This window comes from Canis aureus, chromosome 6 (genome assembly GCF_053574225.1).
Source record: "Canis aureus isolate CA01 chromosome 6, VMU_Caureus_v.1.0, whole genome shotgun sequence".
Taxonomy (NCBI): Eukaryota; Metazoa; Chordata; class Mammalia; order Carnivora; family Canidae; genus Canis; species Canis aureus.
The window spans coordinates 55,624,677-55,650,198 of NC_135616.1; the positions used below are offsets into that span (position 1 = coordinate 55,624,677).

General features: G+C 37.7%; 1 protein-coding gene across 1 annotated transcript in view; it reads left to right on the top strand.

Annotated features, from left to right (window-relative positions):
- The first annotated feature begins 11,262 nt into the window (after nt 1–11,262).
- KLHL20 (kelch like family member 20) overlaps nt 11,263–25,522 on the top strand; it is a 54,950-nt gene continuing 40,690 nt past the window's right edge. Inside the window, exons 1-2 of the mRNA XM_077901727.1 lie at nt 11,263–11,354; nt 12,291–12,354. Of these exons, the coding sequence (XP_077757853.1) occupies nt 12,332–12,354 (23 nt within the window). The 5' untranslated portion in view covers nt 11,263–11,354; nt 12,291–12,331. The remainder of the gene's footprint in view (nt 11,355–12,290; nt 12,355–25,522) is intronic.

The following is a 25,522-nucleotide window of genomic DNA, read 5'->3' on the forward strand; positions in this document are numbered from 1 at the left end:
AGAGAGAGAGAGGCAGAGACATAGGCAGAGGGAGAAGCAGGCTCCATGCACCGGGAGCCCAACGTGGGATTCAATCCCGGGTCTCCAGGATCGCGCCCTGGGCCAAAGGCAGGCGCTAAACCGCTGCACCACCCAGGGATCCCCTGCCTCTTTGGCTTAATCTGACTTTGAGCAAGCTTGTTAACATCTTGGTGCCATTTGTAAAATTGAGATGATGATAATAATATAATAGCTCCTAATTCAAGAGGACTAGTGTGACAACTAATGAGTTAAGAAAAGCAGAACAGGGCAGCCCGGGGGGGCTTAGTGGTTTGGTGCCACCTTCGGCCCAGGGCGTGATCCTAGAGACCTGGGATCGGGTCCGCATCAGGCTTCCTGCATGGAGCCTGCTTCTCCCTCTGCCTGCTTCTCCCTCTGCCTGTGTCTCTGCCTCTCTCTCTGTTTCTTGAATAAATAAATAAAATCTAAAAAAAGAGAGAGAGAGAGAGAGAGAGAGAGAGAGAGAGAAAAGCAGGACAATGTCTGGCATGTGGTTCATGTTTCATGAGTATTTGCTAGTACTAGCAGCGGTAATAGTAGTAGTTGTTCCTGTAAAACAGAACACCACTTTAGAGAGCAATTTGGCTAGTGCTAGTAAAGTTGAAGATATGCATAGCATGCAACCCAGCAATTTTATTCATATACTTCCCACCCTAGAGAAACTCTTACAAATGTACACCACAGAGCATATGCAAGAATTTACATTGTAGCATTGTAATAGGCAAAACTGGAAATACTCAAAATATCTACCTGCAGGACAATAGATTCTTTAAAATCTGTAGTATATTCACACAATGAAATCCTATATAGCAGTGAAAAAAATAGAGTGCTGGATCTCAAGCTTTAACATTCATTACAATCATCCAGAGGACTTGTTAAGACAAAGTACCAAGACTCACCTCCAAAGTTTCTGATTCAGGAGGTCAATGGTAGGGCTCAAGAATTTGCATTTCCCAAGTAATGCTGATGCTGCTGGTCGAAGATCACAGTTTTTGAATCACAGTTTTGAATCACCTTCACTGATTAACAAGGATAAATCTTAACTAACAAAGTTGAGTGATAAAAGCAAGTTGCAGAATGCATTCAGTTTGATATCATTTATATAAAGTTTAAAACCATATGCACACACACTGCATATGTATACGCAGTCAAAATAAACACAAAGAAATGCATAGGAATGGTAAAGCAATAATTTTGGAATGATATCTACTTTGTATTTATGACTTTTTGTTTCTTAAACTAAATGGTGGGTATAGTATGTTTATTATAATATTCTCTATACATTTTTATATTTAAAGTGAATTCCTTATAGGCAAGATACAGTTGATTCTTACTTTTTTTTTAAATCCAATCTTATCATCTCTACCTTTTAATTGGAGTATTTAGTCTATTTATATTTACTGTGATTATGATATGGTAGAGTTTTTAATCTACCAGCTTGCTCTTTGTTTTATAATTGTCCCATTCATTCTTCATTCTCTTTTTTCCTCTTTGTTTTTACCTTCTTTTAGATATATTTAATATATGATTTCACTAAATCTCCTTTTATGGCTTAATAGTTATACCTTTTTATCTTGTTGCAGTCTTTTGTGGTCACTTTAGAGTCTATAGCATACATCTTTAATTACTAGAGTCCACTGTAAAATAAAATTAAAACCCTCTCATGTATATATAAGAACCGTATAAGCAGACAGTCTCTCCTATGTCCTGCCTGCTGCTCCCTTGCAGTATATTCAATAAACTTCTATCTCCTTTGTTCTCCCTTGGGTGAATTCTTCCATTGCCAATGCCCCACATTTGGTGGATCTTATGGTAACCTCTGCCAGCTCAAGACTTTCCCCAGATTCTCCAGGAATTTCTCCGGACTTTCCCTCTGTAGACCCACTCTAGTACTCCTTGGGGAACTGACAACCTCCAGTCAAGTTTACTCCTGGGTGAGGATCTGAAGCCTCAGGAGGAACCACACAGACTGTCCCTGCCTGAAAGGAAGAGATCTCCCCTCTTGCCCTTTGAAAGAATCCTTCCTTCCCTTTCCTTTCTCTTTTTTGGGCCTTCCATGGTCTAACTCTAGAAGTCCTCAGACAACCAAAGATCTCTGGCCAGGGTGGCTTCCTGGTGTGATCTAAAGGTCTGAGGGTGAACAGATTGGACTGCCCATGCCTATGAGGGGCAAGAACCTTTTACCTCTCCTCTCCCACTTTGTCCTTCTGAGGTCTCCACTCCAAACTTGGGGCACAATGGGCAGCAGAAGCTTTTCCAGGGCAAGTATGTCACACACATGTGACATACTCAGATGGGACCCTTTCCTGATGCTGGCTGGCTCTCAGCCACTTCACTTCTTTTGTTTCCTTTGTTCCCATGGATCCAGGCAAAAATACATTCCTCCACATCTGAGTGAATCCAACAATTCCATGTATGAAGGTTGGTTCAACAAGGATTCTAATCCATACCATTGGATGACCCCTTCCCCTAAATCCTATGGACCTGGCCCCCAAGAATTCCACTCAAATAATCTATTATCAGGAATGCCTGGGTTGCTCAGTGGTTGAGCATCTGCCTTCAGCTCACAGGATCCAGGACTGAGTCCCCTGCATCGGGCTCCCTGTGGGAAGCCTGCTTCTCCCTCTGCCTGTGTCTCTGCCTCTCTCTCTCTCTCTCTCTGTGTGTGTGTGTCTCATGAATTAATAAATAAATCTTTAAAAAATCATCTATTATCAGAACATTAATATAATACCATGCTCTGATCTTCAACTGCATAGAACCCCTGATGGACTGACAAGTTTATGTAGGGCCAGCCCCTCCTCACCCCCACCACTGTCCAGCATGAAGCAACTGCTGAAGATGAGACCTCTGCCCAAATGCTAAAGATTTGTCATTATCCATCTGTCATGGGGGAATGTAGAGGCTGTTTTTAGAAAAGAGGCTTGAGCAATGGAAACCCAAGTAAGGTTAAAGTGCCCACAGTGACCACTGGGCTGAATGCAAACAGGCTCATTAGGTGACCCACCTCAAAATATCCTAAGGCCTAAATGACTAATGGGCTACTTACAACCAGGAACAAGTACCAAAAAATGAAAATCCCACACATTCCCATACCTCCTCAACCCCCCTTAGCTATTACCTGCCTCCACTGCCTCATGACAGTCTCTCCTTTGCTCTCATGCCCACTGCTCCATTGCAGTGTATTCAATAAACTTCTATCTCCTTGAAAAGGCAGGCAGGAAGGAAGGAAGGAAGGAAGGAAGGAAGGAAGGAAGGAAGGAAGGAAAAAGAAAGAAAGAAAGAAAGAAAGAAAGAGAAAGAAAGAAAGAAAGAAAGAAAGAAAGAAAGAAAGAAAGAAAGAAAGAAAGAAAGAAAGAGGGATCCCTGGGTGGCGCAGTGGTTTAGTGCCTGCCTTTGGCCCAGGGCGCAATCCTGGAGACCTGGGATCGAATCCCACGTTGGGCTCCCAGTGCATGGAGCCTGCTTCTCCCTCTGCCTATGTCTCTGCCTCTCTCTCTCTCTCTCTCTCTGTGTGACATAAATAAATAAAAATTTAAAAAATACGTTAAAAGAAAGAAAGAAACAAAGAAGAAAGGAAGAAACGAAGGAAGAAAGAAAGAAAGAAAGAAAGAAAGAAAGAAAGAAAGAAAGAAAGAAAGAAAGAAAGAAAGAAAGAAACTTATGGGGCACCTACCTAGGAGGCTCAGTCAGTTAAGCATCCAGCTCTCAGTTTCAACTCAGGTCATGATCTCAGGATCTTGAAATCAAACCTCACATTGACTCTGCACTCAGTGGGGAATCTGCTTGAGATTCTCTCTTTACCTATCCCTCTGCCTTTCTCTCAAACAAATAAAATAATTTTTAAAAATAAATAAATAAAATAAATCTAAAATATATAAAATAAATCTTTAAAAGAAAAAGAAACTTACAACAGTATACTTCCATTTTCCCTGTCTTGGCCTTTATGTTATTTTTTTTTCATTCATTTCACTTATGTATGTATTATATATTCAAGCAAACATTGTTATCATTTTTGCTTTAAACAGTCATTAATCTCAAAAGAGACTAAATATGAGAAAATATTATTTTATATTTATTCACATTTTTAGTATTCCTGGTAGTTTTTGTTCCTTTATATAGATCCAGATTTCCATAGCGTCTCATTCCCTTCCTTCCTTCCTTCCTTCCTTCCTTCCTTCCTTCCTTCCATTCTTCCTTCCTTTCTTTTTTTGGTTTTTCTCATTTTTTTAGAGAGGGAGGCGGTAGTGGGAGGGATAGAGGGAGAAGGAGAGAAGCAGGCTCCACACCCAGCACAGAGCCTGATGTGGGCTCAATCTCACAACCCTGAGAATATGACCTGAGTCAAAATCAAGAGTTGAACACTTAATCAACATCCCATCATTTTCTTTCTGTATATAGGTTTCCTTTAACATTTCTTGTAGCATAAATCTATTAGTGATTAATTCCTTCAGGTTTTGTATGTCTCAGAAAAATATTTTGTCTTTGGTTTTTGAAATATGTTTTTGCTAGGTATAAAATTTTAAGTTGATTGCTTTTTTTCTTTAATACTTTAAAGATGTAAAAAAAATAAAGATGTGTCAGTCTTCTGGCTTACATTGTTTCTATGAAAAAGAATCTGTTGTGATTCTTATTTTTGTTCCTTTGAATATAATGTGTCTCTTTTTTGTTCTAATTTTAAGATTTCCTCTTTATTTTAAGCAATTTGATTAAGATATGCATTGGTATTGTTTTCTTCACATATCTTGTACTCAGAGATTATTGAGCTTCCTACATCGGTGTAGTGACAGTTTTCATCAAATTTTGAAACTTCTCAATCAATATCTCTTCATACATATTTTATGCTATCCCATCCCTGCCTCTTTTACAGGAACTTCAATTACAAATATATTAGGTGATTTTAAGTTGTTCTACAACTCATTATGTTTTGTTCATTTTTCTTTAGTCTCTCTCTGTGTTTCATTTTGGATAGTTTCTATTGCTGTATCTTCAGGTTCACTAATCTTTGTTCCTGTAATATCTTATTTAGTTTTAGTCTCATCCAGTGACTCATCTCATACATTTTTGTTTTCACCTCTAGAATTTTGAGTCTTTCTTCATATACTCTGTGGCTCTCCTTAAAATATTCAACCTTTCCTCTACCTCTTTGAACATATGGAATATAGTTTTAGTAACTTTTAATATCCCTGTCTCCTAAGGTTTTCACCTCTGCCATTTCTGTATGTTTCCATTGATTAACTTTTCTCCTCATTATGAGCCATATTTTCCTGCTTCTTTGAATTCTATGTATTTTTTATTTTTTTTAATTCTATGTATTTTTTAATTGGATACTAAATATTGTGACTTTTACTTGTTCAGTATTGTATAGCTTTCTTTTTATTTCTTTTTTTTAAAACCAGGATTTTTTTTTTTAGATTTTATTTATTTATTCATGATAGACATAGACATAGAGAGAGAGAGAGAGAGGCAGGGATACAGGCAGAGGGAGAAGCAGGCTCCATGCCAGGAGCCTGACGTGGGACTCGATCCCGGGACCCCAGGATCATGCCCTGGGCCAAAGGCAGGCGCCAAACCACTGAGCCACCCAGGGATCCCCTCTTTTTATTTCTATAAATATTCCTAAACTCTGTTCTGGAACGCAGTTAAATTACTTGGAAACAATTTGATCCTTTGAAGGCTTGTTCTTAAGTCTTGTTACAGAGTATCAGAGCAGCTTTTAATCTAAGGCTAGATTTGTCCAACTACTGACACCACAGTCTTCTAAATATTTTACCCAATGGCTTGTGAATTATGCAAATTTTTCACTCCACTTTGTGAGAATAATCCTAACCTACATACACTCCACAGACTGTTTTTTCTAATCTTTTCAGGTAGTATTTTCCTTAGCCTTATGTACGTTCATCACATGCATATGCTGAGCAGCACTCAGATTAGGACTCAAGAGGGTACAGCCTTAAATTTACACAACGTTATATGTCAGTTATATCTCAGTACAACTAGGAGAAGATTCAAGAGGAATCCTCTGAAGCTGTCTGGAACTCTTACTGTTGCTCTTTCCTTTTTGGTACTCTGAGCTGCAAACTCTAGCTGAAAACTAACTCTAGCTGCAAACTCGGCCTAGTTTTGCCCAGACTCCTGACTTTATCTCATCAATTAAAGGAAATTTTCAGCTGGGTTCTCCTTCCCTGCTCTGTGGCAGAATCTTTTTTTTTTTAAGATTTTATTTATTTATTCATGAGAGATACACAGAGAGAGAGAAGCAGAGACACAGGCAGAGGGAGAAGTAGGCTCCATGCAGGGAGCCCGATGTGGGACTCGATCCTGGGTCTCCAGGATCATGCCCTCGGCTGAAGGCGGCATTAAACTGCTGAGCCACCCTGGGATCCCCCTGTGGCACAATCTCCAAGCAATAAGCTGGGGCAATAGTAGGATTCCCCTCGATTGTGCCAACTCTCTCAGGGTTTACTATTCTGTCCTGTCTGAAAACTGTTTATTTCATATATTTTGTCTAGCTTTTGGTTGTTCTTAGTGGGAAGGGGAATTTGGTCCCTGTTACTCCATCTTTCTTTTTTAATACACATTTTTATATCTCAATTATTGTAACCTGATTCACTGAGCTTTCCATTGAGTTTCTCATTTAAAAATCCAGGTAATTGCATTTATTGAGCCTCTATGATGTTCCAGGGATCTCCTAAGTATTTATATGTATTACAACATTCATTATTCAAGACAAGAAAAAACACAGCATCATTAACTTTCTTCTTGAACTAGGGCAAGACTTGACCTTGATTTCAACAGTTATTAAATGAATAATTCATAGCGATGTACTATATTTTCTTTATTCATCCATCAATGAACACTTAGGTTGTTTCCATATCTTAGCTATTGTGAATAATGTTGCAATGAACATGGGAGTGCATATATCCTTTCAAGTTAGTGTTTTTGTTTACTTTAGATAAGTGCCCAAAAGTGAAATTGCTGGATCATATGGTAGCCCCTTTTTAATTTTTTGAGTTACCTCCATATGGTTTTCCATAATGGCTGCACCAATTTACACTCCCACCAGCAATGAACAAGGGTTTTCTCTTCTCCAAATCCTTATCACACTTGTCATTTCTTGTCTTTTTGCTAATAGCCATTCCAACGGGTGGGAGGATATCTCATTGTGGTTTTGATTTGTATTTTCCTGATGATTAGTGGATGTTGAAAATCTTTTCACTTACCTTTTGGCCATCCTTATGTCTTCTTTGGAAAAATGTCTGTTGAGATCTGACCATTTTTTCATTAGTTATTTTGTTTTTGTTTTGTTTTGCTATTGAGCTGTATGAATTCTTTATAAGAACTTTCATACATTAACCCTTTATTAAATATATGTGTTACAAATAATTTATACCGTTCAGTAGGCTGCCTTTTCATTTTGGTGATGATTTCCCTTGCTTTGCAGAAGGTTTTCCTATAATTCATAGCACTATATTTTTAAAATTTTAAGATGAAGGAGAATGGCATTAGATTGATTTTGTTTTAAATTCAGACTTCAACACATACTGGTTTAAGGCTAACTAGCTGCAGAATCTTAAGCCAGTAATTTAACACTTATGTGCCTCAATATATTCATCTGTAGAATTGGGATACTATCTCTCTCCTGGTATTTTTAAGATTAGACCATGTCACTAAACCTGGGATGCCTGGGTGGAGGTTGAATGTCTGCCTTTGGCTCAGGGCATAATCCCAGGGTCTGGGATCGAGTCCCATATCGGGCTATCCAAGTTAATGGATGTTAAATCATGGATTTAAATAAATTTACCTAAAACCACACACCCATCCTGACCTCTTAAAAATCCCTAGGATTTCCTATCCCCATCTCAAAATTCACCCTTTCTGTTTTTGTTTGTTTGTTTTATTTCATTTTTTTCTCATTCCCTTGCACCTGAAGACTACTGTAAATTCCCAGATGAGAAAGTAAGAACTGAGGGCATCTTGGTGCCTCCATTTATTCCCTTCATAAATCATTCAAACACTCTGGGCCTAATAATTAGATATGGAAGACAGCTATTGTTGGATGATAACCATTATTTAATTGTACAACTGAATTCTACCAAGGAAAAATGTCTTTATTAAAGTCCTTAATTTAATAAAATAAAATCAGCCCTCATTTCCCATCAACTATAGCAAGAATATTTCTGAAAATATTGATCTGTGTTCTTTCCCACATGCAGTTGTCTCATATACTTTATGGGAAACATCCACATTTCTCCTTTTTTCTAATTTTCAAAGGTTTTGAATTTGAGATCACCTGTCGAAACTAAGCTGAGCTGAAATATCTCCATTTATATAGAACCTTCCCATAAAATTTAAAATGAAATTTTAATTTCTTATACTATCCTACAAGACAATATGTGATCTTAACTCCTATCTACTTCTCTTATTTCATCTCTCATACCATTTCTAGCCACACTGACCTTTTTTGTGTTCCTTGAACAAGAAAAATTTACTAGTGCCTCAGGCCCTTCCCCTTGCTATTCATTCTACCTGAAACACTCTTCTCCCTGCCTTCTACCTGGATTGGTTCTGTCTTACCCTTCTGACTTCAAACCGCCTCTCTAGAGAGCATTTCCCTGATCATGCTATTGAAAGTAGCCTCTCCCCATGGATGGACCTCAAGGATATTATGATAAGTGAAATAAGTCAGACTGAGAAAGACAAATACCATATATTTCACTTGTATGTAGAATATTAAAAACCCAAATCAATAAACAAACAATAAACAGAATCAGACCTATAAATACAGAAAATAAACTGATGGTTTCAAAGGTAGGGAGGATGGGGCAATGGGCAAAATGGATGGAGGGGAAGTGGGAAATATGGGCAACAGTTATGAAATGAATAATTCATAGGAATAAAAGGTACAACATAGGGAATGTAGCCAATGATTTTGTAATAGCGATGTAAAAGGACAAATAGTAGCTACACATGTGGTGAGCATAGTATAATGTATAGAGATATTGAATTACTATGTTGTATACCTGAAACTAATGTAACATTTATGTCAACTATACTGACATAAAAAATTTTAATAAAAATTAAAAATAAACTGACCTCTCCTTTCTCCAACTAATTTGCTCTCCATAATATCACCCTGTTTATCTTCTTCCTAAATAGCATCTAATACTGACTGAAATTATTTTGCTTATTTACTTATGTATTGTCTATATCCTCTTACATGGGCTAATATGCTTCCAGCTCTAGGTAACAGCTAGAACTCACTTTAAAATATGAAATTTGTTATCTCACATGACTAGATGTCCAACAATAGGGAAGTCTCTGGGCAAGGGAGGATGAGTAGTTTAAAAATGACATTCAAGCAGTGCCTGGGCGGCTCAGTTGGTTAAGTATCCAACTCCTGATTTCGACCCAGCTCATAACTTCAGGGTCATGCAATAGAGCCCCACATCAGGCTCTGCACTCAGTGGGGAGTCTGCTTGAGATTCTCTCTCTTCCTCATGCTCTGTCCCTCCCCTGCTCTCTCTCTCTAAAATAAATAAATCCTTTTTAAAAAATAACATTCAAGGACCTAAATTCTTTCAGTCTCTATGTTCTACCATCTTTATTGCCTAACTTCATTCTCCTCTGGCTTTGCTCATGGTTGCAAAATGCTTGCATTGGTTCCAGGCGACACAACAATGGCCAGAGAGAAAAGATGCTATCTCTTCCTATATCTCTTCTAAAATGGGTGATGGGCACTGAGGGGGGCACATGGCAGGATGAGCACTGGGTGTTATGCTATATGTTGGCAAATTGAACTCCAATAAAAAATAAAAATAAAATTGGTAAGAAGTCTTTTTCCACAGTCCTCATTAGATTTTCTCTGACTTTTCATTAGTCAGTGTTGGATCACGTGCATGGAGATGGTTTAGAACAAGTAGTCTTAATGGAAAGGATGTTAGAAAGTCAACCACCACAACATGTAAATGATCACTAGAGCTTTAGGATGTTGTCTATCTCTTTCATGACTGTATTTCCAAAGCCTAGAGTAGTATTTGGCATGAAATAGGGGCTCATTTAATAAATAAGCCCATTTAAGTAAGTAGCATAGGAAGAAGAAACAAAACTGACATTTGTTGAGTGCCTACTAAATGCCAGACATACAACATGATCCTCATTATCATTTACTTCTCCAACAACCTCATAAAAAAGGTATTATTATTCTTTCACACAAAGAAAACTAATGCTTAAGAGATTAAGAATTTAGCCAAGATCATAAAGCCAGTCAGCCACAGGACCAGGATTTGAAACTATGAGTGTCTGGATCTAAAGGCCATACATACATTTCCCACAACAACCTAATTAAAAAGGGTATTCTTTCCTTTTCAGAAACAACTGGACAAACATGTCAATCCCATGTGAAGAATATCTAAAGAAAACCTGATTAAACTCATACTTAAGCCTAGAAGTTATTAGGAAACCAGCAACCGTCTTTCACTGATACTATTGATCTTGTATCCTTTACCCTATCACTGGTTTATTTGTGTGCTCTGGTAAAATTAGGCAAAGGGCAGATTGAAAAGGAATTTTTCCCCTTAATACTAACATGTTCACAGAAGAAGTGTTTAAATGTTTGGATAAAGCATTTGGACAAAACACTTTTTATTTTTCTCCAGTTAATCTGTTTGTCTTTGGTAAAGTGGATAAAGCCCTGGTATCTTGAAAGCTAAACCGTGGGAAATCTGGAAGGTCAGCTCTATTTCTGATTTGGCTGTGTATCCTCAGCAGCTTGCACGTAGTAGGGGCTTCCTAGGGTCGACACTGCCTACGCATGCACCAGGCATGCAATCCACAATTGTGCCCGTATTGTGCAATGGGAGACCCACCAGCCACAAATATATCCTAGCTTTTGGTGACTGCACTCGTTTTTCTGTTGCCTTCTGCTGGGGAAAACAATGGAAAACAAAGAAGAGAGGAGGAGGCTTCAGTATTCAAACACGGCCAGATCAGCTGAGAACTTGCACAGTGATCACCCTCGGGTTACGAAGAACTGGACGCGAAGTTAAGGCAGCCTTGGAGGTTATCCGAATCCCCAGCCAAGGGCGCGGCTACTTCCTGAGCCGCCCCGGAACCTTTCGGCAGGCTACGTGGGTTTCAGAGGGAATGATTTAGGAACAGGACTACTTCCGCTGCTGAAGTGAAGAGAGGGGTGGGGAGGAAATAGCTCGAGGATCCGCATCCTGCTGGCGCTAGCGGCGGCGGAGCAGGCAGCGAGGGGGCGGCGGGTGGAGGAGGCTGAGGGGGCGGCGGCAGAGAAGAAAGTGACAGAGCCGGTAAGTTAGCCGCCTTAGAGCAGGGGACAGTGGACAGCGCCCCGGGCTGGCTTTGCAAAGCTTGTCCTAAGTTGCTGAGCTGCCAGGTGGGGTAAGGGGCCGTGCTTCGTCGGCCGCCTGTCAGTCGGTGCGGAGAAGGGGCTCTTGGGGCGCTGGGGCTGGGCCTCGCGGGGCGCTAGACGGCGCGGAGCTGCTGACAGGCGGCCCTACCCCGGGGCGCGGGGCGCGGGGCGCGGGGGGCGGGGTGGGGGCGCTGGGCTTCGCACCCCGCACAGCCTCCCGGACCAGAGGGCTGGCATTCGGGGGGACGGAAATGGACACGCACCGTGCGTCCCGTTTCACCCCGGGGACCTAGCGAAATCTTGCCAAGTAGGTGGTGGACATTGTACTGGGCGCTGAGGGGAGGGCTTGTAAGGAGAGGGTTAGCCTGGACCCGGGGCGGCTCTGTGGGGTTGGTGCTGCCCGGCAGTCGGAAGCGGAGTTGTTTTTAAAGGCAAATGCCGCCCCCTGCTCCTGTCACTTCGGGACGAGTTAAAGCTTCAGATCGGTTGTTAAACCAGCGTGTCCCGCCTCCGAGCCATCGTGTCGGTGCTCGTGTGGGCATCTGGTGAATGTTGTGTAGTTACACGGGACGACGAGGTCAGAGTTCAATGTCCTGAAGCACTTCTCGGAGAGCGGCGAGACGAATCTGGCCACCGGGACCGTGTAGCGCGCCTTCCCTCACCTTCTCGTGTAAGCGCTTTCTGTATCCAGAGGAGGGGTCGTCGTCGTCAAGACACTACATAAAGGTCATGCTATGGGCAAAAGCCTGTGGTACAATATAATTTAAGATTCTTTACCACTGAACCAGATGATTGTGTAGAGATTGTTACTGCAAAGATCGGATTCTTTTTTTTTTTTTTTTTTGATTAAGTGACTGCTTTTCTGTTGTCTTAGGTTCGGCTTTAGAGTGTGGTGAAGGGTACTTTTCATGGTGCATGGAAGGAAAGCCAATGCGCAGGTAGGTTTTAGGAGGAAAACCTTCGGTTTCACTGATTGAAATTCAGCACGTAAATAATTCAGGACTTCATTTAATTTTTTTTTTTAAAGGGTTTCAAAGTTCACCAAATTCAGTTTGGAGCTATGATTCTCATTCTAAAGGAAATCAAAATTATTATCAGGAATTAGTCCTTTTTTAAAATAAGGGTCTAATATAGTACTAAATTTCTAAAGGGCGTTCTGAATTTTATGTAGTTATGAACGTTTAAACTTTCCTTTTTGCATGGTAGATTGTGATAAATAATCATTAAGTATAACATGTATGATACTATATGGGTTCATTAGTCTTTGATTCTATATGGGTTCATTAGTCTTTGATTCCATAAAGAATGTAAAAGGTTCAGTTGCCATAGAAGAAGAATAATTATTTATAACACACTGTACTATATATCTAATTGTGGTTTTGGTTATTTGATTGATGATCAATAATACATTTGTTCTGTGTTGTAAAATAACTGCATTGCAGGAAAGATTATTGAAGGACTAAAAAAGGTATTGGACGTAGTAACTTAGCCCGTAGAAAAATAGAACAGAATGTAAGAAAAATATAGACAAGCATAAACCCTCCCAGTTTTAGAATTTAGTACCTACCTTTTTTTCCTTAATCGTTTCTAACATAGATCTAGAGTCCTTATCAAAATCAGCCTAATTCTATTTCTTTGTTCTTTAAACTCATTTTACATATATTGAACTGTATGTAATCATTTGTTATTTAATATCAAAGAGAAACAGTTCTGGCAAACCCTTTTAAGAGAAGAAACATTTCATGATGGGTGTATGACTTATGACTTAGAACCAGGAGCAAGAATTGGAATATCTATCTTTTTTCCAAACCTGTTACTGATTTTTTGATTGCTATTAGCCTACTCTGTGCCCCAATTTATTTTTCTAATGTATCTGATCAGGATATTGGGAACTAATGAATACTTGCAAATGCTCTGAGATCTCCAGATGAAAAGATGTGATGCATGTAACAAATGTCATTATCTTATTTGTATCTAACTCCATGTAGAAATAATATTTGGCTGCAAAGTACATGAAGAAATGAACAACACATATATTAAATGTTTTACCACTTCATCCTTTATCATGGTTGCAAAAACCACTAATTGCTTCTCTTCCTCAGCTGCCATAAATGTCATATCTTATATAATTGCTAAAATAAGAGCCTATTATTTTTTAAAAACGGAAGGCACAGCATGGGAATGTTTTTGGTTTATCAATAATTTCTGTATAAAATATTCGCTTAATCATTCATACCTATTCTTTTTTTTTTCTTGTTTTATTATGTAATACTCCCAGTTATTCAAAATCAAGTTGGAAAATTCTGGTGACATTAACTGTTAAACTACAGCTCTTTCTTCATCAGCATCACTTGGCCAGAGCCCAGCCTACCCATTGCTCTCTGATTTAATTTTACCTTTGCTTACATTAAGTCACGTTTCCTTGTTGGGCCGTCATTTCTGCTGTTCCAGCCACAGAGGCAATCTCTGTGAAGTAATGTTGGTTTTACATTTAGCTGCTAATGCAGAAGCTTTGAATGAGAAATAACTTTATATTAAGATTTTTTGAATACATGTTCATTCTCCCTACTAGGATGTGAGCTCTTTGAGTCTCATGTCTTCTATATGTTTGTAGCCCTGGCACCTAATGATTACTGAATAGTATGACTACACAGTATATGCAGTCTTCTCCCCTGTGTTCCCCCATGCCAAAAAAATATGAACCACAGAAAGTTTGAAAACTAGGGTTAAAAGTATTCTAATAATTATAAAGTTTTGTGAAATTGGTTGACATCTCATTAGTAAAAATTCATTGTATTCATTTAACTAATCATAATATGTACAGATACAAAACTTAAAAGATACAGTGAGATATTCAGTGAAAAATGTAAAAGATACAGTAAAATATTCAGTGAAAATTGGGCTCCCAATGCCAACTCCAGCTCCCATTTCTCTTCTTTATGGGCTACCACTATAAACAGTCTTTTACTCATTTTCATAGACATTATGATGCATATGCAATTTATATAAAATATCTCTCCTTTTTTGAAAACAATGTCAGCATATCATGCACATTCTTTATTTTTTCACTTCCCACATTATTTTATAGATTGTAACAAATACATATATGCCCACAATATTCTTTTTAATAGTTATATACCATTTCATTGTCTGTAGGTGCCATAGTTAACCAGTCCTTTTTAGAGACAATTTAAGTTATTTTGTTGTTAAAATCAGTTCTGCAGTGACTATCCTTGTCAGTGGTTTTTGGCCAAATGTGTATGTATAGAATAAATTATTAGATGTAGAACTGCCCAAAGAGTATGTGTGTTTTTAAATTTTGGTAGATAGTGACAAATTTCCTTCCTTAGAGATTATACCAATATGTAGTCTCACCAAAAATGTGCCTATTTCCCAAGATACTATTTTTAACCATTTATTTCATTTAGAGATACTAAAACGTTTTGGAATGTAATTATTTCCTCTTTCCTTAAATATATAAACAGGAAACTGAGCCGGATTATATTAGAAATTAGTTTATTCACTCATCAAACATCTATGTAGTACTTGTTAAATGCCTGTATGCTGCATACATACAGATGAAGGGATGGAAAGACATGTAAATAGACACCATAATACAACATGAATAGAATTTTAATAGAGATACAAAATAGAGAAGGGAGCGTCTGCTCTGTAGAGATGAGAGCTTCACAAAGATGGCGATATTTGAGCTGGATCTTCTAGAAAGGATAAGGATTTGCTTTAAAGAATGTACTTTAAAAGATAGTAATTTAAAGAAGGAAGTTAATTAAAGACACGATAAACAAAAGGAACAGCTATGCGCCCCACCCTTAACCCCCAAAGACATGAATACCTACAAGTATATGATATGAATGGAGTGGTAAGTATATATGGAGTGTAAAGTATGTGGGAGCAAAAAAAGTGGCAACAAAAAATTATAGAAAATTAGGCTGCAAACATGGGAAATGGTTTGGCTTTATCCTGTAGGTATTTAAGAGTCCGTATACATTATTATATAGATCAGATTTGTTCTTGGTGCTGATATTTGGAAAGATAGGGCATGGACTAGAAAGAGGGAAGAAATGATGGCAAAGAAAGCTATTGAAAGTAGTTTGTTTATTTATTTATTTATTTATTTATTATTTATTTATTTATTTATGATAGTCACACAGAGAGAGAGAGAGAGAGGCAGAGACATAGGCAGGGGGAGAAGCAGGCTCCATGCACCGGGAGCCCAACGTGGGATTCGATCCCGGGCCGGGTTTCCAGGATCGCACCCTGGGCCAAAGGCAGGCGCCAAACCGCTGCGCCACCCAGGGATCCCGAAAGTAGTTTAGATAAAACCTGACAAGGACTGGAAGTAGATCTATGGTAGTGGGGATTGAGAGAAGAGGATGGAATGGAGTTTAATAGTAACATCAGAAGGATTTGGTGAATAAGTAAGGGAAAGATAATGCTATAAATGACTCTAAAGATTTCAGCTTAGGGGGCACCTGGGTACTCAGTTAGGCATCTACCTTCAGCTCAGGTCATGATCTCAGAATCCTGGGATGGAGTCCCGCCTCAGGCTCCCTGCTAAGTGGGGAGTCTGCTTCTCCTTCTTCCTCTGCCCCTCCCCTCTGCTCTTCTCTCTCTCTCCCTCTCTCAAATAAATCTTTAAAAAAAGAGAGAGAGATTTCAGCTTGGGAAACCAGGTGCTGCCCTGTTGAGATAAAAAAAAATATATAGGAAGAGGAACAAACAGGTTTCAGTAAGCCAACAATAATTTCTCTTTTATACACTTTAAGATTATTGTCTAGGAAAGAGCCAAATAGAGATAGCCAGCATGTAATTGGAATATGGAATATGGGTTTGGGGCAGAAGAGAGGAGTTTGGACTAGAGATTTAAAAAAAAGAAAAAAATTTGTGTTACCAGTACACAGAAGATTCTTGAAGTTGTAGGCATGAATGAGAGTAGAGCAGAAAAGGAGAATGCCAAGGACAGAACTTCAAGGAGTGCCAGTGGTATTTAAGGTGAGGCCTAAGAAAAAAAGCCAGTAAAGATTCTAAAATACATAAGAAGCTTAACGTTGTTTGGGTTTTGTTTTATTTCATTGTATCTTGATTTTTTTATTGATAATTTTCACTCATGGTGAAGATCAGATGAGCTTCTCCTTGAGTTCAACCTCAAATGACAAAAAAAAAAAAAAAAAAAAAAAAAAAAATCCCATTCAGGAATGCCTGAGTGGCTCAGCGGTTGAGCATCTGCCTCTGGCTTAGGGCATGCATGATCCCAGGATCCAGGATCGAGTCCTGCATCAGGCTCCTTGTAGGGAGCCTACTTCTCCCTCCGCCTATGTCTCTGTCTCTGTCTCTTTCTGTCTCTCATGAATAAATAAATAAAATCTTTTTAAAAATCCCATTCAGATCTCCTATCTTTAGAATTTCCTATTTAGTCAATCTAAAATGTATGTTTAAAAATAGTAGCATAAGATACACCTGCTTGATTGACTCTTCTTTGGTGTGGTATGCACTTGAGGTTGGCTTGCTGAACACCTCTTCTTCCTTTCTTTATTACATAGAAACAAGAAAATGAAATACTATGCTTGGTATCTTCATCTTCTTTGCATTTTGGGATGCTGTATAACACAATGCTGCCAATAAAATGTCACCAGAAGCTGCTAAGAGGTATCCTAGGAAGGCTTTTGCTTTCCTGACGTAAAGGGAGACTAGCTTGCTTGCATGCTCTTCCATCTTCATCTTGCCTTGATTGCTGGACCAAGGCATCCAATACTGGCAGTCATTTTATGCAATAAGCAGTGATGAGATATTTTATGGGGCTAAAGCATTTATGACCTATTTTCATATTAAGGGGTTAGCAGCCTGGATTTCTGGTATGGAATCAGGTATGCAATGTAGTGCTAGTGGTGCCCTTCTAGTAAACAGAGTTGGCACTTTGGGATGGTACTTCTGTTTTAAGGATTCATATACTCATAACTGTAGCTTGCTCTCTTATTCAAGTGTTTAGGACTTTAAATGATGGTCAGTTCAGCTGAATCTTTTTTTTTAAGAGAATGCTATTAATTTCCAAATTAAAACAAAACTTTTGAAGTATAAAAGGAGAGATGTTCATTTAGGTAGGGAGCAAAATTCCAGGCTAAGAAAAGATTCTGCAAGTCTTTGGACTAGAAGATAAAACTTGATTATGAGTGCTTTAGAAGCAGAGACTATGTTTTTTAAACTTTTTACTGTGTTGGATTTCAAATTATGTTAGCTACTTACAGAGGATGGCTCTTTCCTCAGTTAATAATACTACTTTTGGAATAGAAGGTCTGAGGAATGTGTGACCTGATAGCCCTGAAATTTGAAGGTGACTTACACATTTTGGGTAGGTAGGAATGTTATTTACTTAGGGAGGTACCAGAATTTGTACCATTCCTTTGGTAAACATGAAGTATATTTAAGATATCTGATTTGTTCTTTGGTTTATGCTTCCTACCTGTACATGATTTGGTTATTCTTACTATTATTTTAAGAGATATCGATATTCATGGAAATTACTCATTCCCTTACCTAGCATACATTTCCTCAACTACCTAAATACTTGTGACTTTGACCTTTATTTACTTCAGCAGTTCATTCTTACTCTTACTGAGAACAACTCTTTCTGAAATCATAAGTCCTCATAACTTTTTTCCTGATCATAACCTCTGGAGTGCCCATTCCATCAGTTCTTTGATGTAGTCATAATCAACATACCTTTGCCCCTTCTGTTTTTGCATAATTCACTTCTGCAACCACTTCAACCATTTTCTAGCCATCACAGCTCTTGAGGTTGTCTGTGGCATTTCCCAGCTCTTGATTAGTGCAAGCATTTATATTCCTTGATTCAGACTGTTGATTACTGCTGGATGAAACCAGCCATGGGATATTTGTGCTACTCTAATCAGGTCTGTAATATTATTTGAGTGGACATTGTTCCCCTGCAGTAATTCTGTACGTCTCTAGGTAATGCTTACTCATTCTCCACAGCAGCTGTGTCACATCTTCACCCATTCTCTAATGATCCTGTCACTATTCTCACTGGCAGCAACTTAACAGAAAAAATAGGGGCCATCGGGTATGAACTTTTCCGAGCTTCTGATACCTCCTTACCACAGAATAAATGTATCTGTTTCCACCTTATCTTCCCCACCTCTCCCTTCCTCTGATCTCTTATGTAAGCCCTTTTACCTTTTGTCTAAGAGTCATTCCTCTGTATTTTGGTTCCATACACTCCCACTCTTCAAGGATCTTATTCCATCATTTATTCTCTCTCTTTTATATTTTTAAATTTCTTCCTCCTTCTTGTTCTTCATATCAGTGTATATCACTTTCCAGTCTTCCTTAACTTTAAACTGACATAGTACTGTGTGTCTCTTCTTTTCACAGGCAAGCTTTATTCTAGAAATACTCCATTCCCACTGTCTCTTTACCTTCACTGACCACTGCCATTGAATACCTCAGCTTTTTACTGAAAGTTTAGGGATAATGAAGTTTTTTGGCCACTCATCATTTACTTACTGGCTGTCTCTCCTTAGATCACAAACTGCCACCATTTTTATCAGTCCCCCTTTCCTTTCTCTTCTGTTGTAATTCTCTTTCTTACTTCTAAACTACTGTTACTTTATTATACTGAGCAGTTTAGTCTCTTTGTCAGAATCCTGATGTCTCTACAGAGGTTAAAAAAAAAAATCTTCTATCTTTAGGTAGTTCATATAAACGTGGGGGCACAGCTTCACATAAGACAAAGAATGATAGGGACTGTGGTGAACTAAAAGTACAATTCTCCTTGTACTCTTTTTTTGATACTCAAAATGATTTTTATGCTACTCAAATTCAATTTCGATCTCAAAATGAAACAAACCGAAACTGGTAGGCAAAACCCTTATGATGGTCTTTATCATTCCAGGGATCCCTCAACTTGCCTTTTATAATTAAAAGGTCTAAATCCTTGTTTTCTCAAAGCACCATCTGTCTCTGAAATAAATGTTGTTCTTTTCCCCAGAATGTAAAAGAACAATAATTGATAGCAATTTTTTTCTTCTCACCATATGTAGCGATTCAAATATAGTAATTATAGTTTCTTAAATGGATTCCATAATATCTGATGCCTGCCTTACAGGGTTTTTTGGATTAATTGACATTTTGGTAAAAATAAGAATCTTTCTTATTTTATTTGATTTTATGTTTTTGACAATAATGCTTTTACTTTTTCTTGTTTCCTTTATAGCTGCATTTTAAATTATTGCTTTCTCCACTCTGTTATTTCCCTTCAACGTAGGTCAATATATTCTTTTGTAAAAACTGATTTCCACTGAAAAAGAGATTTTATTTTATTACTAAAATTTTATTAGCCAATTATTAGTCAGACTTTAATGTGTGTTAAAATTACCTGCTTGTTAAATGCAGATTCTAGAGGCATGCCACCAGAGATTCTGATTCTCTAGTACCTCAAGAGCCTGCATTTTTATCAAACACCCCTGTACATCTGGTGTCAGAGAAACACAATATTGGAAAGTTAATATAACAGCCTAATAGGAAATGTATCTTCTTCTCACATTTTCACTTCTTTTGAAAGAAAGGCCACAAATTCAAGCCATAATTTTAAATCTATCAATACTATGTTTAGAAAATCTGATAATAATGGAAGAAGACCTTTTAGATAGAAGAGTATTTGACTGTTCAAAGCAAGGGTAAATTTCTGTATTCAAGGTGGTTAGTAAATTTAGAATATTCGCTGATTTTCCTATCTCTCATTTTAACTACCATGTTTTTAGTATCAAGAGTGTTTTGGACTGAAAGTCCTGACTCAAACTGATTTAATCAACCTGAAAACTTTTTATTTATATAACAGGAAGGCCAGAGGTAGAGGTCAGCTCCAAGGCTGGTTGATACAGTGGCTTGATAATAGCATCTTGGACCCAAGTTCTGTCTGTCTCTCCAATGTAGCTTTTGGAATATCAGCTTTATCCTAACCCCAAATGGACCTTCCATCCCACTACCATCTTGTAGAATGCTGTGTTTTTCTTTGTTAATGCCCTACAGAAGAAACTCCCTAAATCATGGAATATAAGTCTGTTCCTGTATTTTGATGACCAGTTTAGGTAAGAACATACCATCAGTTAGTTGATTTGAGACAATTCAGGATTCATCCTTAAAAACTGGGGGGCATGGTCATCTTTCTTGAAGCACATGGCTGGTAGAAGAACAAAATCAAGGTTCTGTTAAAGTTTGAAAGAGTTGATGGTAAAATATTATATTAGAATTTATCTTGAAGTTATGCTTTTCATCAGTGCTAAAAGAATAAAAAATTTATTTGCTAAATTTATTATGCTAAATTTATTATGAGCAGATCTTATACCATTTCACTTTAGAAAGACTGATTCTTTCCAAGAATTGACAGAGTCATTTTGTAGGAGAGGGCAAAAGCTCTATTTGGTCTCCCTAGTTTGTTAACTGTAGATAGAGTTCAGAGTAATCCTTTTACTTGCCTCCTTCAACCTTAAAATACATGTAGATTAATCTTGCAAATTAAGGTTATAAAAATGTTATTTGGCTTCAGTTTCTTTTTGTATTTGTGATGTCGTTAGTTCAGTATTGAGATAGAAAGCCATAATTTGTAAAAGCAAATAATTTGAGATCTTCTAGTTTTTCCAGATGAATTTTTACTTGGATCATAAAGCTTGCTGCCTCAAGATTTAATTAAAACCTTTCCTAGGGCTCTGTCCTGGGGACCAATTCACACCTCAATTTACCATCCAACCCCCCCTCCCAATCTTTAGAGTATTTATTTCATCAGACTCCAAACAAAGAAGTTGTGAATATAGATGTGACAAGGTGTGAACACAGTCTATTTCTAGGACCCTTATTATAACTTCCTTTCTGAAGGTGCCCAGAAAAATGTAAAAACCCCCTACTTCTCTGCCATTAGAATGCTGTGGATGTAATGAGAATAATGGAGGCTGTGCACTTAGATTTTTAAAAGTACACATTTACAAACAATAGCAGAACATAGGAGAAATAACTTAATGTATAGAATTAAATATGGCTTCTAGAATTAAATTGCTAGAATTGGGGACACCTGAGTGGTTCAGCGGTTGAGTGTCTGCCTTTGACTCAGGACGTGATCCCGGGCTCCTGGGATTGAGTCCCACATTGGGCTCCCTGTAGGGAGCCTGCTTCTCCCTCTGCCTGTGTCTCTGCCTCTTTCTCTGTATATCTCATGAATAAATAAATAAAATCTTAAAAAATAGAATTATATATTACTTCTCAGGACATTTAAAATTAGTTACTCCTTAAAGTCTCAGCCTACCAGTAATCCTTGTTTTCATTTCTTCTCATTCTCCTAAAAAGGCAATATGGTCCAGCCATGTGGCAGTATGCTTACTTTTTTTCCTTCCATCTAAGAATAACAACCACATAAATCAGATTGCCAGAGTCATTTCTATTTCAAATACTCAATCCAGTTGCCCAAGACTGTTTGGGATAATAAAGCACTGACTTTGAAGTCAGAGGACCTACATTCAGACAGATTCCAAAACTGTCCTTGTAAGGTTTATGTGATTATCCCTACATTACAAATAGTGGAATTGAGGATGAGAGAAGTTAAGTAATTTGCCCAAGATTATAAATGATAGAAGTAAGATTTGAACCTAGCTATAAGTCTGCCTGGTTACAAAACTGGTTTCAAGAGAATTCAATAAGACTTCAGATGGTATAGTTTATTTTGGCAGGTAGAAAAGCTGAATTCATTTAACGACCACTTAACACTAAATCCAGGTATTGGGGTATAGCAGTGAGCAAAGAAAAAGGGGGGGGGGCTTATTCTCATGGGTCTTATATTCTAGTTGGGGGAGAAAGCTAATATATCAGTAGGTAATATATTTATGAAGAAAAATAAAGGGTATAGAGTGGTAGGAATTAAGAGATGCTATTTCATATAACATTGTGTTGGGGAGGAAGGATTTCCTCTGCCCTTCAAGATGCTTCTAGCTGGACTTAGAATCAAATTAACCATGAGGCAGATTAACAGGAGGAAGTAAAATTTAATAGCCTGCTGTAAGGATACACACACACATGGAAATTCCAAAGATAGTCAGACAACGTGATACTTATATGAGCTAAGGAGAGGGGTAGGGTCTGAGGGTACAAGGGGGAGAAAGACCGTTAGCAGAAGGGAAAGATGTTTGGAAGACAAGGGTACCCTAATTTGTAGATAAGTTTCTTAGGTAAAGAGAAATCTCTGTTAATAGCTCTCTTCTGATAAAGCAGGCAGTTGAGGGGGATATAAAGAGCTTTTTCTGAGTCTACTGGGTTTGGATTGCTTTTAACTCAAAATAATATTCATGCCAAAGTGGCCCATCTTAAGGTGGCCTGCCCTTAGCCCTTACAGTGGTCTGATAAGTTGACATTTGAGCAGAGATCTGAAAGAAATGAATGCATGAGCTCCATGAATATTTGGGGGAAGAACCCTTCAGGAGGAAGGAATAAGGCTCTGAGAAGTCTGGCATATCCCAGAAAATAGCAACAAAGTCTGTGTGTCCAGAGAATAATGGGCAAGAGGAAAGCAGTAGGAGATAAATTCAGAGCGTTAGCAAGGGGAAGAGTCCTGTAGATGTTGGTAAGCCTTACATGCTTTGTTTTTTACTATGAATGTTGAAAGCATTTTGACCAGAGGAGTAGTATAATCTGGCTTTTTAAAAAAGATGTATTTATTTGTGAGAGACGGCGCACACACCAGAAGAGGGGAAGAGTAGAGAGGAGGGATAGGAAGGGGAGAAGAATCTCAAGCTGACTGGGCACTGAGCATGGAGCCCAGTGCAGGGCCAGGTCCCATGACCCTAAGATCATGACCTGAGCGAAACCAAGAGTTTGATGCTTAACTAACAGAGCCACCCAGGTCCCCCACAATCTGACTTTTCTGCAGGATCACTCAGGTTGTTTAGAGAAGAGAATATAAATTGGCAAAATTGTGTCTCTCATGAATGAATAAATAAAAGCTAAAAAAAAAAAAAGATATGTCACTGAGATATTTAGTTTGTGTGATAAGAAACATTCATATTGATTCAAATTCAGAAGAACTTATCCAAGCAGGAGATAAGGATCTTTTAGCCACTCACATAGGGTGATTGGAACCATGAGATTAGATGAGTTCCCCTAAGAATGTGTATAGAGAGCTGAGAGGATGGAATTCTGAGAATTCAGGAATTCTCCAAATGACCACATTTAAGATTTTTTGCAAGATTGCAAACTAGACCATTGATAAGAGTTTAGAGAAATTAGCCATTATTAAAAATCAGGATCTATGCTAATATGGTAGTAACAGCACTTTTTTTTTTTTTGCTGTGGAATACTTTTAATGAAAAGATGGATATGTAGAAATGAGCTTACATATTGTACATAGGCACAATAAAAATTGTTTATATCTGAGTTCAACAGTACTATGTTTATGTACATAATAATGGTTACAACAAAAATGTCTTCATTTCAACATTCAATGTAAATATTAAAATAGGAATTTTTGAATTTATCTTGTTTTTAATGGTGGTTCTTTTTTTTAAAGAAGCTTGATTATACTGCTGTTAACCATGTGATTTATTTTTTTCAGCATCTACTACGTACAAGGTATCTTTAAACAGTGTGATTAAAAGTTTCCTTGATTGTTTATGTAGGTGGTAAAATTATTCTTTAACCACTCACTTTTTTTCAGTCTATAAATTGTCAAGCATAAACAGTGCTGTTTCTACTAGATGTCAGGAATTATGAACATCTTTTTATTCTAGAATACAGAATCACCTGTGGGCTAAGGTCAAGAAGCATTTATAAGTACTTGGGAAAAACAGGTTGCTGTTGGAGAAAGGAACAGCTGTGTTCTTCGTTTTCAGGTTGTGCCTTTGTAATGTAAATGTAGTTTATTTTCCCCCAAAACGTCCTTTTCTGTTCCTCTTTCCTTCTCAAGGGGCTCTTTCAACACAGGTGTTTTATTATACTGTAGTTCTTGGTGCTATAGCATTATGGGTAGTAAACCGATACTGTCCTTTGCAGGCCAGATATTTAGACTATCTCAATATAGTCATAGATGATTAAGTCTGTGAGACTCACATGAGGCTAACCTAAAACCCAGTGATCAGAATGTGGGAGCCACCTACACCCTCCTTTTAAATAATGTGATATCTTTGGAAGAATTATTCATCAGATGACTGCTTAGTGAGTATAGAATGCTAATTAGATGTAGGATCGTTCCAGGATCAACAAATACCTTATTGATTTTTGCCTTTCTGACCACAATTTGTACCCTGGCTCCCCTCTCTCTCTGGTTATTCATATATCTCTCCTTCTAGACAGTTAGGTTTCCTGATCGACTTTTTATATTCCTTTGAATTTTTCTCAGTTCAAACTAAATATTTTGTAAATTATATGCAATTAGTAAATATTTGTTAAAAAGAATAATTACCATCTTGGGCATAGATTCTCTTTTCTCTGCATGTCAGTAGATAGAGCCTGATGTTTATGAAAATGCAAATATCTTCATTACAGTTATTTGTCAATTTAAATTTGTGGTATTTACCTAGTAAACACCTGAATTTCTACCTGTGAAATATGAACATAAGGTATACACTTGCTTCTCTTATATATTATCTGGAATAACTTTTTAAAAGGTAATAAACCCTTGACTGTATTTTATTAGAAATGTTTAAAGATAATTCTGAAAATTTCTTAGACCATCTGAGTATTTTCTAGCTGGAAAAGACTTAGGTTCAATTTTGTTATGCTATTTTCAAGCTTGACATTCATTTTGTAGGCATCTTACCAAGTTATTTGACTCTTCTGATAGTTAACTGATGAAGTTCTTTATGATGACTGGACCAAAATAATCTGCATTTATTGCAACTTCCTGGGCTTGTAAAAAAGAATTGTACAGAAATTTGGATATCCATAAGGAAAAAAACTGAAAATCTTATTTTGAATTGTTAAATAATTCTAAAACTCTCTTCTTTCCCCAACCCAGCATTCACATCAGTCACAGTTACTGAATATTTACAGTGCCCCAAGAGATAGTTGTGGTTTATCTAAAAGTGTCAGGGA